This window comes from Coturnix japonica, chromosome 3 (genome assembly GCF_054131305.1).
Source record: "Coturnix japonica strain WE chromosome 3, WE-NBRP24, whole genome shotgun sequence".
Taxonomy (NCBI): Eukaryota; Metazoa; Chordata; class Aves; order Galliformes; family Phasianidae; genus Coturnix; species Coturnix japonica.
The window spans coordinates 45,390,346-45,409,504 of NC_140665.1; the positions used below are offsets into that span (position 1 = coordinate 45,390,346).

Below are 19,159 nucleotides of genomic sequence, written 5' to 3' on the forward strand. Positions count from 1 at the left end.
GAATACAAGAGAGGAAGCTTAGGCTAGACATAAGAGGGCAAAGGGAACCAAACTGCAGACTTTCAGTACCTAAGGGGAAAGCAACAGGGAAAGTAGAGCCAAGCCCTTCTTAGAAGTGCTCAGCGAAAGGACATGAGACAAAGGTCACAATTACTCTGACCAGAAAGGACAACAGCATTCTTCCTGGCAAGAGCAGGTCAGCGCTGGAAGAGACTGTCCAGTGAGAGAAAGGGGAATCTCCGTCCCTGCAGATTTCAGAAGTCAGCTGGGCAAAACCATATGCAACATGATCCGGCTTTGAAGCTAGTCCTGCTCTCAGCAGGGTATGACTTCCAGGCATCTCTTCTATTCCTAAAGTTCCATCCTTCCTCAAAATGGTACTTAAAATAATGGTCATCTGACTTATTTTTATTTATTTTGTTAATGAGGACAATTCAATCTTCAGAGTATTTGACAGTCAGTATTCATTAGTTAGTGCAGTTCATGAGAGCTGGTGGGAGATACACTAAGATTTGAATTTCTAACATTTATACTTAAGCTCATTTCTTTGCTGAATTTGCACAAGCAATTTGTCCTTTGAACACAGCATTTTTTTGCTCTATGTTCTTCAAGATCAGTACTTCAGAGAAAGTCACAGAGTATTTCCAAACTTTCACCATTACACTCCTTTGGACTTTTTGCCAATGTACTCCAAATACTGTCAATTAATTGCATTATTTCACACAGAAGTCTAAAGGGCTCTATTTACCTTAACTAATAGCCCAGTTCCTCAAATATTTACCTTTGTATATGAGCAGCAGAATGGAGCAGTTAGTTCCATTCATTGCAGTGAATTATTCACCTTCTGTCCTAGTGGAAACCTTAGAAAAGTATTTGAGAATTTGCTTCTGTTGTTTTAGAAAATTACAGAAGTATTAGCTCACACTTGATGCATCATTCACTGCAACCCAATCGTGTGCTATTCCCTTGCGCTGTACGTGAATCTGAGCTTACTTTTGTAGATGAACAACTTTGCAAATATCTGAGCTACACTTTATTCTTTTCAGACAAATTCTTCTAGTTCATCTGTATGGGTATTATTCTTCAAGATACTTGTGTCTGGCTCTAGTTTTGGTTCAACCATCAAATACATCGGTTGGTGGTTCAAAACACTATGAAGTACTTAGCTATAGGGAGCAAAGGCCTATACTGCTTCTTTGATGTGTCAAAAATTGAGTGAGTGTTGATAAAGATACTGAAAAAATAAATACGTCTAAGGATTTCTGAGTATATTTGTAAGCTAGCTGTGTGTTAGCTTTCAGCTGCATTCTTATTTCACAGAATCACAGAATCACAGGGGTTGGAAGGGACTTCAACCTCTGGAGATGAGCTAATCAAACTCCCTGCTAAAGCAGGATCCCTATAGCAGGTTACATAGGAAAGGGTCCAGACAGGTTTTGAGCATCTCCAGAGGAGACTCCAAAACCAATTTGGGTAGCTTGTTCCAGTGCTCTGTCACACACTTACAATAAAGTTTTTCCTCATGGTTCTTATGGAACTTCTTATGTTTCAGTTTATGCCTATTGTCCCTTGTCATGTCTTTGGGCACCGCTGAAAAGAGCAAGACCCCATCCACTTGACTCCCACACATTAGATGTTAATGGGCACTGGTAAGATCTTAGTCTTCCCCAGGCTGAACAGCCCCATGTCTCTCAGTCCCTCCTCATACAGGAGATGCTCCAGACCCCTCATCATCTTTGTGGCCTCCAAGCAAAATGACTACATACAACATCTCATGGCATAGAAAGTGGTTGACGATGGCTTTGCGATGTCCATCAATTATTATTATTATCTATCTGCTAATGTAATCTATCAGCTAAGTATATACTCTAATAGCACACACTCCAGAACAAACGCTCACAGGTGAAACCATTTTCATTTATTACATGAATACATACACAGTGAATGAATATGGGGTGTCCTCTGTTCAAAGGGTACCTAAAACAATGATTTGGGTAAAATACCCTTTACATTTGCTAAACAAAACTATAGTAACTATGATGGGTTTTTTTGTGGCATCGATTGAGTTTATGTTGTACTACATGAACAATACAATCTGACATGCTGAAACCTGTGAGGAATCTCATTTTTTTTTCCCTCATAGTGGACCTGCAAAAATGCATTATCAGAAAGAATAGTATTTTCCTGCTGTGTATCTCATCTGGACTTGATTCTTCTGGATACAAGACTGAAATATCTTTCTATCCATTTTTCTGGAAGCTATTACAAACAAAAAAAAAGCAAAAATCTGGTCCCTACCCTCCAGTACCCAATTAGCTATATGAGAAAAATTCAGCTAGCAACATGATAGTAAACATTTCTGGACTTGCCCCCCAAAATGTGCTTATGTAGATATTGGCTGCAACACTGCAATCCTGTATGATCAATGTGACTTGTAATATATCTTCCCACCTTTACTGTCTACTGAATTTGAAAAACAAAGTTAAGATTGAGTTTGTAAGTGCTGGAGATGATCCAGTCACACGGGGCACTACAGAAGTTAAACTCATTGCGTCACATATTCCGTGGCCCACACAATTCTAATACATTCCAGTCAGACTGTGGTTTGACTAACTTTGATCAGAAAGCAGAGGCCTTTATTTGAATGGTAAAGTATGAGAAGTGGGAGGAGTGCCTTGTTCTCACCTGCTCATGGCAGATAAGAAAATCTGACTTGCTGAGCATCTTTCCTAGGACAACACGGCTGAGATTTTCTCTGGGAGGTTCATCCTCTCTCACTTCATCCATTGGAAAGTAGACACCACAGAGCATTTCATAGCCCAGAGAGGGGTGTTTGCATGAGAGTTGGGTATGATGCCTAATGAAAGAATCCAGGATGTGAAGTGCTAGTTGCTCCCTGTTGTTTATCCTGGAACTTCAAGGCAAATTTACCCATGTTTGCTTTATCTCATTCCTTCTAGTAGTCAGTGCTCCTTTCATTTAGAAAGTGCTTGTGTTTCAGCTCTTTCTTTAGGCACAATCTAACTCCAATGTATGTCAGGAAACCTTATGTATTGAGGAAAGATTCTCTCATCCTGTAATATATAAACATATTGATTAGCATGCGTATATAGCACAAATATAAATAGTATACTGCAGACAGAAACCAAAAGCTACATGTAAGCTGGAATACAGCATCTACATTCACTACTGAAATTAATCTGCAAATATTAGAAGAAATATTGTTAAATGTGTTACTACCCTATTGATTTTAATACTTCCACATATATGATACAAATGGCAGGTGGGGCCTTGAAATTAGCACACTCTCAGCTTTCAGCTGGATCAATGCTGTAGTTCAGTGCTTGGTGCTGCCTGGGAACTCGCTGAGGATGCCCTCCCCCTTGCCACTGAGGACATCAACCTTCATGTTAGATTTCATGAGGCCCAAAGCATTCCCAGGGACTGATATAAAGAGGACTCATTATTTGTTCCCCAAATGTTTGATTGGACATACTTTTTTTTTTTTTTTTAATTATTATTTTATTTTTTTCCTGAAGCTCTGCTGCATTTAATATGAGAGAAACTCATTTTGTGAAATCAAAGTCAATGCCAAACACAACCAGAGACAGCCTGATAATGCTGTAACCTGGGGCTGATCTCTCCAGCCCTGTGGGTGTACACAGGCTCTGAGAGGAGCTCAGGATCTTGTTACAGACAGAGACACGCAGTTTACCAAGCCACAGACAAAGGACAACATTTGCAATACCTTAAATGCCTTCTAAAACCCTTCTAAAATGCATGCAGAAGCACTATAATTCACTATGCACTGCCAGTAAGCCTAGTAAATAGGGGCAGTAGCAGTCGGTTTTCCTATCTTCCTCCCACACCACCGGCTCCGGCTCCTGTCCTCAGAACCTCCCTGCTAACTTCTCTGCTCCTGTCAGTTTGGCAGGGTCTGTGAAAAGAAGATAATTGCTGCTTCAATCTTCGGCTCTGGGAGGAGAAAAGGGTTTGAAATATTGTGTGGCCTGGAAAGAAAATAAGGTACTGAATGAGAAGACTTATGGAAGGAGGTTTCAAAAGGAATAAAAGGCCGTTCCTCTCTTTCTCGCCTTTTAGCATATGAAAGCACGAAGCCATATACTTTATACCCAGAGGCTGCATTTTAACCACTTGTAAGTATCTAACTTTCTCAAAACACCGTGCAGTGGTAATGCTTAGCCTGAGAATGCTGCTGAGCTGAATAAACCCGTGGTGAACTGCGATGAATGCCAGAGCACAGGTGTGGGCCCACCTGCTGTACAGGAAATAAGTAACAAATAAAGCTTCCCACATGACAGCGGTGTCGTGGCACCTGTGGTGTGGAAAGACAGGATGGGTGCCATGACGGCTGACCTCCAGCCATGGTCCCGTGTCAGTGGCACAGCCTGACAGGGCCGGGGCGCTGAGGGCCAGCCGTCCATCCCCTGCATCTCTCTGCCCGTTGTGTTCTGGCTGCAGGATCTACAGCGCCCACAGACCGCTGCCCGCCGTAAGTTCGCCTGGCTCGGCTCTGGCCGGGAGCGCTGTGCCGGCAGCGGGCGGCAAGTCGCGCTTCTCGCGTCGGCCTGGCGGGGGAGCTGCGAGCCCGGCATTGCGGGCGGAGCGTGGCGGGGCCGTGCGGCGCCTCCGCCGGCCGCGGGCAGCCCCGGGTCGGCGGAGCGGGGGCAGCGCCTCCCGCGGCTCCTGGCAGAGCCCGCGCCCGACGCTCCTCTCTGCCTTCGGCTGCGACGGGACCCGGTGCCGCTGCCGGCCGTGTGGTCCCGCGGCCGCCCCGGCGCCAACCCAGCCTCTGGCTCCGGGGGGTACGCGGCGAGCGCGGGGAGAGCGGAGCGCGGGCGGCCCCCGCCCTGCCCCGGTCCCGGCACGGCCGCCCCCGAGGGCTGCGCCAGTGCCGAGGGAGCGGCGTGACAGGCACCCGCCGGAGGCAGCGGGAAAGTTGGAAGGGCGGCGGGGCGGGCAGCGGGGCAGGCAGCGCAACGGAGCGCCGGGAAGAGCCGGAGGAAAGCGGCTGGCGGCGAGGCGGGAGCCCGAGGGGTACGGGAGGACGGGCGGCGTGCGGGAGGACGGGGAAGGCGGCGACCTGCCGCGAGCAGCACCGAGCCGCCGGCGGTGCCGGAGGATGCCCGCAGCACCAGCACTGCCCCCAGCCCAACCATGAGCAGAGCGGGGAAAGTTGTGCGCGCCCCGCATGGAGCTGGGCAGCGCCGGGAGCGGGGCTGGGGGGGCAGGTTGCGGGCGGAGCGTCTCTCCCCGGTATCCAGGGGGTGGAGGGCAGCGGGAAAGTAACTCGGGAAAGTGAGAGCGATTCCTCCTTATCTTTAACCCCCCTTCCCCCTCCTTCTTTTTCTTCCTGATCCGAAAGGACCCGTTTGAAAGGGAAGCGACGGCCGCCGTGTGCTGACTGGAGGCAGCCGGCACCCTGCACTGCGGGGGAGGGTGCGCGATCCGACGCGGGGTTCCCCCGGTGTGAGCGTGCGGCCAGACAGCGACAGCGGGGATCAGGGAGCGCAGGAAGGTGAGACGGGAGGACGGGAACAGAAACTAACACCGAAAAGAAGAGGGGGAAAAAGACGGCGGCTGCGAATTACAGTGCGAGTGGGTGGATGTGGTGCGGCAGCGATTTGGGATTTAGGGGATGCACTCTTGCACTTGGCTTCTCCTTCGCCCGAGCCGCCCGTCTCCGGTGGCAAGAAGGCAGCGGCGGTACTTGGCGACAGGAGGAGAGGAGGAATAAGCGCGAGGGCTTCGCTGAGCGGTGCTTGCAGTGCCCTGCCGATCTGCTTTAAGGTTTGGATGTTATTTTTTATTTCCCCCTGGTGGATGTCGATTTCTTGACCTTAATTCTGAGTCCTTTGACTCGCGTCGCAGTTTCTGGTTGGTGTTTTTATTACCTTCGGTGAGGAGAGGCGAGAGGGAGGCTGGCTTCGGTGCTGAAAGTTGAGCTCGTCCTTCTTTTGGAGGCAGCATGTGCACCAACATAGTGTACGAGTGGCTGAAAACCCTGCAGCTCCCCCAGTACGCCGAGTCCTTTGTCGACAATGGCTACGACGACCTGGAGGTGTGCAAACAGATCGGCGACCCGGACCTGGATGCCATCGGCGTGGCCGTGCCCCAGCACCGCCGCCGCATCCACGAAGCCGTGCGGCGGCTGCGGGAGGCGGACGAGAGAGCGGCCGGGCTCTACTTCACCTTGGAGCCGCCGCCCGCGCCTCCCGCTAAGGGGCCCCGCCGCCCACCGGGGCAGGACGGGGCGGCCCCCCGGCACCGGCCTGGCCGTGGGGGTCCGGTGGTCTACCCCAGGCTGAAACTGAAGATCATGATCCGGGACAAGCTGGTCCGCGACGGCATCAACCTGAGCAAGCCCCCCTACTCCAACAAGGTAAGAAGGGGCTCTTGAAGGGAGGTGGTGGCGGCTGGATGCCTGCACCTCAGGGCATCCCCACCAGCGTGGCACCGGTCCAGTCTGGTCTGGGGCATGAGGGCAGGGATTGACAGGATAAGCTTCTGGGTGTTTTTGGTTTTTCCGTCTGAAAGTTTTCCATTGTGTTGGTGAGCGATAGCGTCTCCTGTATTTTGATAAAGGGAGCGCTGTGCTGTCGGTTCTTGTTGGAAAAGTGGCTCTCGAAGGAAGCAGTAGTGTGGCCTGTGGAACAACTTCTCGTCCTGTATTTATTGACTGAAGAGTGGTAGTGACTGCTGAATGTCAAAACCATTTGTCAGACACTCCAGGTGCAAGTTGGTTTATGTCAAGGACGTGTTCTGCTGGAAGGCAAAGAAGTGGAGGTCTCCAAAGTCTATGTCCCTGTTCGATGAAACCCCAATATTCATTTAGTTGTTATGTTTGAAAAGTTTAAAACATAATAATAACATGGTCTGGAAGGCATGTATCTATAAAATTAAACAGGCAATGCCATGAATGAGAAAGCAGTTTGAGAAAGAACACAAGGTATTATGATATATAGTTGCTTCAAAGTTCAGAATGAAGCGTGTCAGCAAATTGTTGTGTGACCCAAGCTGCCTTTGATGATTTGAAGTCTGATTCTTCGATTGACCTTGAGATTGTAGGTACTTTTAACCTCAGAATAGAAATTATGGAAGGAAAGTGATGGAGAGGTCTGCAGATCCTGGTTTCTGGAGATGATTGTGATAAATTAAAATTGAGAATTAATACTAGCAGCAGGGGACCTGAATGTAAGAATAATGAGTGAAATCCATAGTTAACAATGTAGAGGTGCACATAATAAGTCATACAGCGTAATAAGGCTCTCAGGACTTGTATTTTTATGGGCTTATTGATAGAGGGCCAATGGTCGCTTCTCAAGCAGCCAGCTGGTCTGAGATATTTGTGTTCACCTTTTCCTGAAACATCTGGCTGATGACATTGTCAGAAACAGTGAATCAAATCTGATAGGACAGCGGTCAAGTCTAATAAAAACATTCTTGAAGGCATGTTTGAAGTCCGAGTACAGCATCTTCTGAAACTTCCTGTGTCATTTCGAAGAGATTTCTTTTCCCTTTCAAGTGATACTTGCTTGGATGGACGTCTGACTGAAATCGCCATTATCTGTCTTACATAAACAAACTTCTGTGAAAGTTTTTGCTTATTAATGAAGCCACGGCTCATCACCCACCTTTGGAACTATGCTTTGATTCTTCCTTTCAAACTTTGTGTGCTCAGAGTCACCAGTTCCTTCTCACCATCAGAGGGATCCTCTACCTGTCTTCACTACCTTCTTTCTTCTCTATAGGAATTATAAAATTCCAGAGATGCCAGTGTATGACATCAAGGAAATTAAAATCTTAGGCACTGCTTTCTTCTTTAGCTCACCTTGTTTTAATTTGATGGCTTTGATAGTAGTGCAGGTGAGCTGTCAGGGCAAGCTCATCTTACACAGAAATTGTCACTCAGCTTTAACACTAAAAAGCTTTTTTAAACCTAAATGGAACATTTTGTAGCAGAAGGAGGAACTAAGCTTAATTTCCTTGTTTTAGTTCATCTTGCAGTGTCAATATATTTTGGATGGTAAATGCATATAAACATCATTTTTATTTGCAGTAATAGAAAAACTTTCTCCGTCTTCTTGGTGTGAAGCACTTCACATTGTAGCATGTTGTAAGAAACCATAAGGCTGGCAAGATCTGAATGTACATTGCTCAACATGTGTTATTGGGAATGCCACCCACTGCAGCAATCCATCTTGAAAATGGCTTAAAGGGAATACCAAAAGATCACGTCACTGTGCATTATTCATGTGCAGAACAAGAAAAATGAAATATTTTATTCTTTCACTTGGGAAAGCACTGTATTGTAACCATGTCTTTCTAAAAAAAAATCCTTTAGAAGATTGTGGCTATAATTTCCTCAACCCGTATGATATATTTTATGGGGGTTGGACTCGATGATCTCTGGAGGTCCCTTCCAACCCCTACAGTTCTGTGATTTTTATATAGAATATGCATTGTACAGAATTCTGCATGTCAGAAGAAAGTAGATTCTCCCCTGCATCAGATTAAGAATTGTTTTGAGGTTCATCTTAAGTTCTTAGTATGAATTTGTTAAAGGGTACATCTGTCTACAGATGGTCATGTGGATAGTGTGGAGTAGGACACCAGACATAGAACTTCTGAAGATGGATTTAATTTGTGCCACTTCACAGCTAACCAGCCTTCTCCTTTCTTGCATGGCTTATATGGACATACAGCCTTCTGATGTTTATGACTGGAACATAAAAAAGAGATGCATGCTCATGTGTATATGTATGTTAATGGCTGCATATGTACGTAGATGCATTCCCCTTGTTTCCTGAAGGATGCTCACTGCGTTCAGTTATGTAGTTCTCAGACAATTTTGGTGTTTTATCTGAAAATGTCCCTGAGAACTGGAAGTGCTGCTGACCCTCTGTCTTGTTTGAAACCTTCTGTGTGCTTGTCAAAAGATTGAAAATGGGTTTTAGGTGTGGATGCTGAGATGTTGAAAGCATCCTTTTGCTGTCCTTCCGGTGCTGTCGTTGTATTTTCTGATGAAAACTACAGAGCATGAGGGATAGGAAAGCATTGGCAAGGTAAACTTTAGCTTGACTTAGCCTGATCACACCCAGAAGAAATGAGTAACACCTACTTAGCGCAGCCTAATACAAATCTCTTAAAGATGTGCAGGCTTTGAATTCAAGCCATGTGTGTGGGTGACTTCAGATGGGGAGAATTATCGCAAGCCATCTTGATTATTTCCATGAGAATTATAACAAGACCTCACTTCCTCAAACTGAGTCTTCTATGTTTTGCAAATATAAACGGAGGAATAGAGTTGCTACAAAGTTGAACTCCATTGAGGCAGGATTTTGTTCGAGGTTGGTAATGTTCATTAATACTCCAAGCCTTCTGTTTCAGCTTCAAGCCGGTTGTCTCTGTTCAGCTTAGAAGCTTCGTGAACATAAGAAACCTTGCGTGGAAGTGGTGGGCTCCAATGCCCTTCACACAACAACCCAGAGTCAAATGAAATGTCTGTGTCATCCCCAAACATTTTCTCCTTGGGTGTTGTAATTCTGTCTTTAATTAGGAAACTAATTATGCCTGGTGTAGGAATACTCCTAGTGTTCTTTTGACATGTAGACATTTTCTGGATGGGTCTGATGGGAGAAGGGAAAAAAAGAAAGCAAACCCTCAGCTTTTCCATTAAGATTAACAAAGGAGAGCTCAGCACTGACCTGAACCAGCAGGAACAAAGGCAGTGGAGCCTTCAACCCCATGCAGACACTCTTACCTTGGTGGGCTAGTTGCAAAACAGGTTGTCTGTGCTGATTTTGAGCAGGAATAATGTCACTAAATGTCACTTTGGTGTTTGGAAAGCGGAGGAGCGACGCTTTAGTCAATATAAAGGCAAGGAGGGTACCTCGTTGTGGAACACGTCAGGAGAAATTAAGTATTCTATTTGTCTTGAATACAGATTAAGTGACATTTAATAGTTTACTAGAATTTCATTACTATTTCTAATTGAAATAAATGGCCTGATCCATTCTTGAAGAATTTTATTCAATTTTAATCTGCAGAGAATTGCAAATATATTAAAAATGACTGAAAATATACATTCATTAAAAGGTCCCACGCCAATTAAAATGATTTGCTTAGCTTCAATGTAGTTATACTGATGTAGATTTCCATATTTATTAGAGAGAATAAAAACCCTGGTGGGATGTGTGCAGGGGTGTGTGACTTCATTGTCACTCACTGTGCTGTTTGTGGTTATCGGCACGCTTGGAAAACAAGCACTGGAAATTCAGCTGCATTTGAGGTCATAATCTCAAGAGCTAAAGCAGATGTAGAAAAGGAAGGAGTCAGATCCAAGTGAGTTATCTCACCAAAAGCCCAACTATATATTTTTAAGTTCCGTGCTGATGGTATAGCACATATTTGTGTTTCTGATTAAATCTTTGTTTAATCCTCACCATTACAAAATGTGGAATATCTTGTATAAGTTATTTGCTAAGAGGTGAAGATGCCAGCAGTACTGCTTTGTAGCACGCTGATTCAAACTGAGTCTGTGGCTGGATAATTTAGTTAGTGATTCAGATAGATACAGAAATGAATGCAGTGAATTAAAAATATTGTGCTTTGAAGAAATGGCAACGCTCACCCATACTGGAATTAAACATGAACCTTTTTCTAAAGACCTGGCTGCTTTGAAATAACTGCATCAACCCTGATTAGCAGAGCGTTCTCAAATATGCCTTGGGGAAAGCTGCCTATTGACAAAAGTACTAGTGCATTAAGTAGTAACAATATTTTCATGGCAATAAATTAGCAAAGCTACAGGCGATATTCAGGGAGTGAAAAGGAATTTTATATTAGAAAGCAATGAATTTGCCTTTGATTTCGTACCATTATGATTATATATTTTTTTTAAAGAAAATATGACACCTCATATATTGGGCAGTTGTTTCAAAGTCCTGATTTATTAAACTCACAAAAAAACAACCGGAAAGGGACTTCTCCCTAACAAGAGCATTAAGGCAAATTGTTGCAGAATGTGGATAACACAGCACTGTGCTGTATTTGCATTTGAATTGTTCCTGAATATTTTAACGTGTATTCAATCTCCTCTGAAAATGTTGAACGCAAATTTTCCTGGGCTTCATTATGTTTCGCTTTTGAGAGGAGGAAGATCCCATTAGGGTGTATTAAAGGTGGAGTCCTGAGAGAAGCCCCTATCAGCTTTGCATGATTTTCTCTCCTTTTATAGCGCATTCAGCCCTCTAGTGTATTTTCACAGGTCAGGTTGGGGTGTGGGCTGGACAGGGGAGAAGGGGAGGTAGTGGTCCTGAGCTTGGTGGAAGAGCTGCCTCCCCCTGCAACCAGCAACACCTTCAGCCAGCCTCCATATGGCTTTATATTTGAGGAGAAGCTAAGCTAATATTCCCTGGCAAAAAAGGACTGTGCGCCGGTATGTGTGCGTGCATGTGCTGCACATCAACAGGGGCACCACCACATGGGGCGAAAGTCAAACCTCAAGTTTCACTCCTGAATATCCATATAATTGTCTTGTTTTATCTATGTTTGGTGGTTGTGAACCTTTCTGAGGAGAAAACACTTCTTGAGAAGATTTTTGTTGATGCCACCCCCAGAGCTTCTGTCTTCTCCATATGTAGGGTGACTGAGCCCATGCTGTTACACAACCGTGTTTATGGAATGCCAAAATCTCACAAAGTAATCTCGTGAGCCATGTTTTTAGTTCTGTTCATTCTATTTATAGCCAATACCAGCATACCATATTTGCCATATGTGTATATGGGCAGCAATGTCCCTCATTTTAGATTGAAGAATTTTCCTCGTGGAAGGAAAGTTGAAGAGTGTTGCTAAAGTCACATGAAAAAATTGTAGACAGGCGAAGTGCTGGGACCAACTACTGCAGGGTCTTTGCCCGTATGTTAATATTAAATGTAAACTCCCCCACGATCTAAGTAAGAAAAGCAGTATCAGAATAAACAGTAGCTTGGGTATAATGACAATCAATTATGCTGTTAATTTTGCCTATTAATTATACCTCATATGCATATATTGTAACGAACAGTCCTTACCCAGTAAGGTATATAAATCCATCTGTATGATCAGAAGCTACCCACAGGTACTATAGAACCCATGTAAAATGCCATCGTGTGGTCTGAAGTGACAGGAGTAATGTTAGCGCAGGTTAGCAGAGAATTTATTGCATCGGATGCAGGAGGTCACTTCCTGTCTTGAGATTGTCCCAAAGCAGGGCAGGATGGGTTGCGTTGGTAGGTGGAACTTCTACATTTCTTGCTTTGTCAGTTTGAATGAGACACTTTGCTTTGTGTTTGACAAAGCTATCTAGTTCAATCTCTTTGTCTAGCCTAACACGACATCTCATGTTGATGTGCTTATCTTGACAAACGTGGTTGCTTGTAAGCGCTGCAGGAATTGTCATGTCTTAAAAGTACTTGCGGCGCTTTGTTTAGCAGTGCTGCGTTATTTTGGGTGCAACTCTGCAGCAGGAGGTGCAGAACTGCTGAACCTTCCCCGACGCTGCACCGAGTCATGGAGTCTGCTAGCTTTGCCACTTGCAGAGAGTAACAAATGCCTCTGAGTGTTTTGCAAAGCAGAAGAGGAGTGGTTTGTCAAATAAAACACAACTGTAACTGCCTTCAAATAACACCTTGTCCTTGTTCTCACGAGCTCAGCAGTACGTGAATTGTGGTGATACATGCCTCTTGACAGAGTCTTGCTCCTCCACTTGGTTTCAATCCCAGTGAAGTCAGTGGGGGTTTTGCCAGGGATTTCTTTTTTTTTATGCCAACTTTGGCTTGAAGTGTTCAAGTTTAAGTCAGCTAACAAGCCTGCCCTTACCAGCTGTAATTGTGATGGGTAAGAGCTGTACAACAGGAGATGGCAACAGAAAATATAGCAATAGCATGCAAAAAGAGGCTAAAACATTTCAGAGCTTTAAATATCACCATTAGCAGATTGAACAGCAGCAATGCTGACTTATGAATATAGATCTTTACATGGGAATTAATGTTTGGTAAATAATATCTGAAATCCACATTCATGGATTTTGGCTGCAGTCCAGTAAACAGTCGTTTACAATTGTCCTGTCAATAGCTATAAATTAGGAACAAATGGTGTATATAAGGTAAAACTGCACACAAATGTAAGTCTTCCACAAGTTTCTTTTTTTTCTCTAGATGAACTACATTTGTCATGAGCACTCACACCCTCAAGGTAGGGATGTGGTGTTATCGTGCTGCATATGACATCAGTGGGAACATTGTGGAGAAAGTAAGTCCTGTTTTGATGTCTGTGCCTCAAAAAGCATCTTGTGATTTTGGAGTGTTTCAGGAAAAAAATAAAAAGCCTGAAAAAATATTGTCTTTCCATCCAGGATAAAGAACAGCTTAAGCATTTTTTTACCTCATGGTTGGCTAATTGGCCATGATCTCAATACTCCATAGAGCAACAAAAAGTAAAAATCTAGAAGTGGACAACGATTCTGCTTCAGTGCCCTTGGTTTTTGATAGAGGTTTTTGCTAGGAGTGACTCTTTGTACTATGAAGCTCTCATCCTTCAGGCTCCACATTTCCCAGCCTGGTAGTCTAGTAGGCATTAGTAATGTATTATATATTATCATATTGTATATTGTTAATATATATAAAGTAACAGTGTTTTTTATTAAAATATGTAAAAGAGGGCAACAAAACCATAAAAAAGTGGGGTGTGACTCTGTTTTTGTTATACTAACACACCGGTCTGGTTTGATGGCAATGGTTGCAGTTCTTAGTGAGCTCTTATGGTGCTCAGTAGAGATTTTTGATGAAATTTTACTCTTCCTGTACTTCATCCTCAAAAATAATAGTTCACAAATGTGTGTACTGTCAACAAGTGCTGACATGAATAAGGTGTGACTGTGAAGAGAGGGATATTTCTCTCTGGCGAGAGAGACCTTATGAAAATCTGGTAAAAAGATGTATTGATTGTAGCTCAGTACATTCCATCTGAAAATTCTCAGGTAAAGTATTTATGTTAACTGAAAATGAAGTTGCAAATAAACAAAAACATCTGTGGTGATTTTTTAAAATTATTATTATTATTTTTTTTTTCAATCTTGGAACCTATTCTCAAATTTCTTTATCGCAATGGGAAGCACAGCTGCATAGTTTTTGCTATTCACAGCACTGTGTTTAGCCAGTTTATCAAAGTGAATAAACATATTTGCCATAAATTGAGCTGGAACTGCACTGTGCCCTCCCCTTGCTCTCGTTTCAGTCCAGATGGCATTAGTAGTGACAGTTGTGTGCTTGGGGCTTGGCTGGGCCACTCCACAGGGCAGAGCCTCTGCCATGATGGCATGGGGCAGGGGGAGGTCACATTGTGAGCTGTGCTGGGCCATGGGTTGGGCATGCCTGTCCTAAATTATCCAGCAATTATTAGTTTAGCAGAGGCTTTTTCCATAGCTGAGGAATGGGAAGTATCAGGATAAGGAGTCATCAAGACTTATTTGTTCTTGAGAAGACCTGCTAGATCTTCACATACTGGCTAAAAAGCTCAACCAGAGTTAAGAATGAATGCCTGTTTCTGCTTCTCAGTCTACATTCACTCTTACCTCAAAAAGCAGTTGTCATTTTAAGAGGTCATCCTGAATAAACTGAAGGTTTAACAAAGAAAACTGTAGAAATTTTTGAAAGAGAGTCATCAAATATCCTGATTTGGAAGAGAGAGAAGTTTCATTCATTTTATTGTGTAAAGGTGCCAACAATCAAAAAAGGGGAGAAGCAGAGTTAAAGGGAATTTAACTCTGGGAATAAAAGTATCTTTCATCTCACCAGTATTATTTTGTTTTGAAAGAAGCTATTAGGCTTTTCCTGTGATGACTTCTAAACAGCACTTTGCCAAGAGAATATTCCAGAGGAGGGATTTTCACATACGCTTGACATTTACACTGTGGTGAAAAAACAGTGCTTTATATCTTGTGAAATAAATGAAGAATACAACTAGTTGCTTTCTTTCTGGGTCTAAAAATTGCATGCAGAGAGGACATACTTAATGCAGTCATTCACAGAATCACACAGAATCACAGAATGACCCGGGTTGGAAGGGACCTCAAGGATCATGTAGTTCCAACCCCCCTGCCTGGAAGGGCCACCAAACATACACATTTACTAGATCAGGTTGCCCAGGGCCCCGTCCAACCTGGTCTTGAACACCTCCAAGGACGGGGCATCCACAACCTCCCTGGGCAGCCTGTTCCAGGGCCTAACCACTCTCCTAGTAAAGAACTTCCCCCTAAAATTCCAACCTAAATCTTCCCTCTTTTAACTTAAAACCATTTCCCCTAGTCCTGCTATTGTCAGCCCTTTCGAAGAGTTTACTCCCCTCCTGGGAGTAAGTTCCCTTCAGGTATTGAAAGGCTGCAAATTGAAAGGCTGCTATTGAAAGGCTCATTGAGTAACAGTAATAAAATTTCTGTGGTATTGCCAATAAAGTCAAAACTAAACTAAATGAAAACAAACCAGAAGAACAAGACTTACGCACTGTATCATTTTTCACCTCTTTAAGAAATAACATTAGTATCCCTAGTAAAGATCATAGAATGGTTTGGGTTGAAAAGGACCACAACGATTATTCAGTTTCAACCCCCTGCTATGTGCAGGGTCACCAGCCACCAGACCAGGCTGCCCAGAGCCACATTCAGCCTGGCCTTGAATGCCTCCAGGGATGGGGCATCCACAACCTCCTTGGGCAACCTGTTCCAGTGTGTCACCACCCTCTGTGTGAAAAACTTCCTCCTAATATCCAACCTAAACCTCCCCTGTCTTACTTTAGAACCATTCCTCCTTGTCCTATCACTGTCTGTAAACAGTTGTTTATGATCTCCGAAAAGGTTACCTGAATTCCTCATAGTTTTGGTTTAACAAGTCAGCATTTGAAGCGATATTAAGATATACTATTTGCTCTTTCTATGTTAGAATCACAGACAAGTTTTGCATTGAAAGGGACAGTAAAGCCCACTCTAATTCCAACCTCCCTGCTATGGGTAAGGCTGCCATTCACCACATCAGGCTGCCTAGGACCCCGGCCAACTAGACCTTGAACACCAGAGATTCACAGCTTCTTTAGGCAGCCTTTACCTCAACTCTCTCTGAGTAAAGAATTTCTTTGAGTTCAAATGAAATCATTCCCTCGGAAAAAGATTTTATTCTTTTTGGTAGAAAGGCACAGGAGCGCAGTGTAGTGGAATGATGGGAACTGCTTTAAATTGCTAAGGGCTATCAGCTGAGCCTGGCCTGCTGCTGGGCACACCCATGTGAGTGGCATCTGCTCATTTATGGTGCTTTTAAGGGTGAGTAGAACCTTAAGGAAGATTTGATCATTTTGGGGGGGTATTTTTACAGTGAAGTTTACATCATCTGCAATTCCAGTTGCTGTAAGTAAACGTTATGTGTTTGGAAAAGCTTCTGACAGTAGAATGAATTTATCCTTAGAGGAAAGTTGAATCTCTTGTTGAAGGGAGCTAGTACTGGTGCTTTAGCAAGTATGTGATAATGTTGGTTCTGTGCTTTTTTTTTCTTTTTTATTTTACTGTTTCTTACAAAATTGGGTGGTTTTCTTCTGAGCTTTAAGTAGTGGTATTACTTCACCTACAAGGGAAGTTGTAAAGGGTTGGGTTATTGCCCTGAGGGACAGTTTCATCATAATGTTGGAAGCTTGCTTGAAAAAGAACTTATATTCTATGTGTAAAAACATTAAAAAGACCTGCTTATGCAAGTATGGGATTCATTAAATCAATTCCTAGGATGTCTAATGGAAAATAAGGTATTGCAGTATGTTCTTTCTGGGTGTCATGTTTTTGATAGAAGCCTGAAGTTGTTGAGGGGAGTTAATTGCTTTATAGACTTTTAAGTGGGTGACATGGAGGTGATAGTTAATAGCATTGACCTAAATTTGGACAATAAGGCAGACTTTCACTTTGATATACTTTTCTGTAGGCTGTTTCAGATAGTGATAAACAACTACTGTTCAATTAACTGTCTATATCAGAGAGATGATGAATAATAAGCAAACAGCAGTGTTTATGGTTTCTATGGATTGAAAGGCTTACAATCTGTGTTAAACGCTCTTCAATGTGTTACTCGTTACTTGAGTCCATTTTTAACCTTTAGGTGTTAAATAAGCCTTAGTTCTGGTGTCAGTGTTTCCGTGCAATGCTGCTCATATTAACCAGCATTGAAAAAAAAAAAAGAAAAGAACTCTAGTGAGTGTTTAAAACTTAAGTTATTCAGATGAAGAAGTATCTCTGATAGCTATAACTTCTAGTATTCTGTATTTTGCTTTTTGTTTGATGGCCATGTGCTTAATCATTGTTGCTTCAGGATGTTTGATTAATAATTGGTATAAGCAAATATGGCAGCCAGTAAATGGAAGTAGGTATGCTTCGGTGAAGCAAAGCTTGTCAAGGGATGTTTGAGTTTAGAAGTGTTTATAGTGTTATCTAAACAGACATCAGCACTGGTACTTCTTGCCTAAGGTATGCTTGGCCATCTCTGCAGTGGAATCTGCAAAAGCATCTCTACATTAAATTCTGTTGGGTATGTAGGCTCTGACCCCATACCGTGAGAATTCATGGTACTTTAGCTATTGATTTTTATTGCGAATAAAGGGAAGTGTTTTCTGTTGCTGTTGTCCCTCTTCCTCCCTCTCTCCCCCAGAATCTATAATTCTGCATTCAAAGTAATGCAAAAAGTAAAATCACTGTGGTTGCTGGTTTTCTAGACTTTGTCAAACCTTGATGGAAGTAGCTCTTTAAGTGTACTTCTACTAGCTGCATCCACATTAGGTTAAATTGGTCTGCACCTGTTTTGTTGTTTTTTTTTCCTTGCCCTTCCTTCCCCCTTCTTCCAGTGTGGAGATATGTGAAATAAGCCATAGCCTGTCAGGCAGTTCAGTGAGATTCTGAATGATTTTCCTTCTTTTGTTCGGAAACAAAAGAATAAAAAGACGATGCTTAAGATGCTTTTAGGTATGTGGAAGCATTTAGAATGATGGAAATGAAATAAGTTGATAATTATGCTGTGATTATTTCTTTCTTGATTCAGGGTATTTCTCTCAAAAGGACCGTTCAGCCCATATATGATGAATAATCTTATGTATTGATTCTTGTTACCTTACTGGGCTGAAACTGCCAGGTAGGAGCTAAACTTGGGAACAAGATACAAGCTTTACTAAAGACATCGTAAGAGCAGACAAGTTGAGAAAAATGTTTTTGTACTGTGAGTTTATATAATGTTATTTTGGAGCTATTTACCCAAAGGTGGAGTTAACTTTCTGAGTTGGGTGATATGGGGGGGGGGGGGGGGGGGGGGAGATTTGTCTTATTTATGTGTTCTGTTACGCCTAAAGGTAGAAATCTAACAGGTGTTGTAACTAGTATTTTTACTTGTTATCATTTAAAGTAATGTGATTGAAGGAGTTACTGGCTGGCTGGCTGCCAATGTGTTTATTTACATTTCTTTCAGAATAACTGGTTTCTGCTCTCTCATGATAATCACATGAGTTCTCAGACCTATAAGCCCGTTACTTGTGCCTATGTAGCCATCTTTGTCAGACCAGAGGTGGATGAAAAGGCCCCAAAGCGTTTGCAAATAACTGTGAACATGTTGATGTTTTTCTGGTGTTCCCCAAAACTGTGCATAAAAAATACTTAGACTATAGTAGGGAGTTAGATGTCCTGACGTTCTGCTAATTGGTCGTACTCAGTAATTTTTGTGGTTGAAATACTTGTCAGATAGATTTAAGCCTCTGAATAGTGAGATAGGAGTGTTTTCTTCAGACATCAGCTTGACAAGCTGTTTCCTAACTTTAAGTAATGTGACCCCTATAATCTTATTAATCCTTGATGTGCTAAGATGTCTTTACTGTTAAAATTGTTTCTTAGTATTTTACCTAATTTTCCGTATTTCAACTCATTTTGTTATTTCTTTCTATGTTTTCTGATAGCAGGGTTTAGATTTCTTGAGAGTTCTGCTGAATCCTACACAAATGTCTGGCAATTAATGGTCCATTAATTAATGAATTAGTAGTTAATGAATCTGCCTTTTTTAGCTTTTTTATGGCGGGGGGGGGGGGGGAG

At 42.9% G+C, this 19,159-nt stretch overlaps 1 protein-coding gene across 5 annotated transcripts in view; it reads left to right on the forward strand.

Moving 5' to 3' along the window:
• The first annotated feature begins 4,711 nt into the window (after positions 1-4,711).
• Positions 4,712-19,159, forward strand: part of LOC107311550 (SAM and SH3 domain-containing protein 1) — a 482,619-nt gene continuing 468,171 nt past the window's right edge. For 4 of the 5 annotated variants that reach the window (XM_032443944.2, XM_085541464.1, XM_085541466.1 and 1 more), the window contains exons 1-2: positions 4,922-5,058; positions 5,387-6,403. In XM_032443944.2, coding sequence (XP_032299835.2) covers positions 5,990-6,403 — 414 coding nt within the window. In that variant the 5' untranslated portion in view covers positions 4,922-5,058; positions 5,387-5,989. Of the gene's footprint in view, positions 4,827-4,921; positions 5,059-5,386; positions 6,404-19,159 lie in introns of those variants that run through there. The other variant, XM_085541462.1, reaches the window with a different exon arrangement.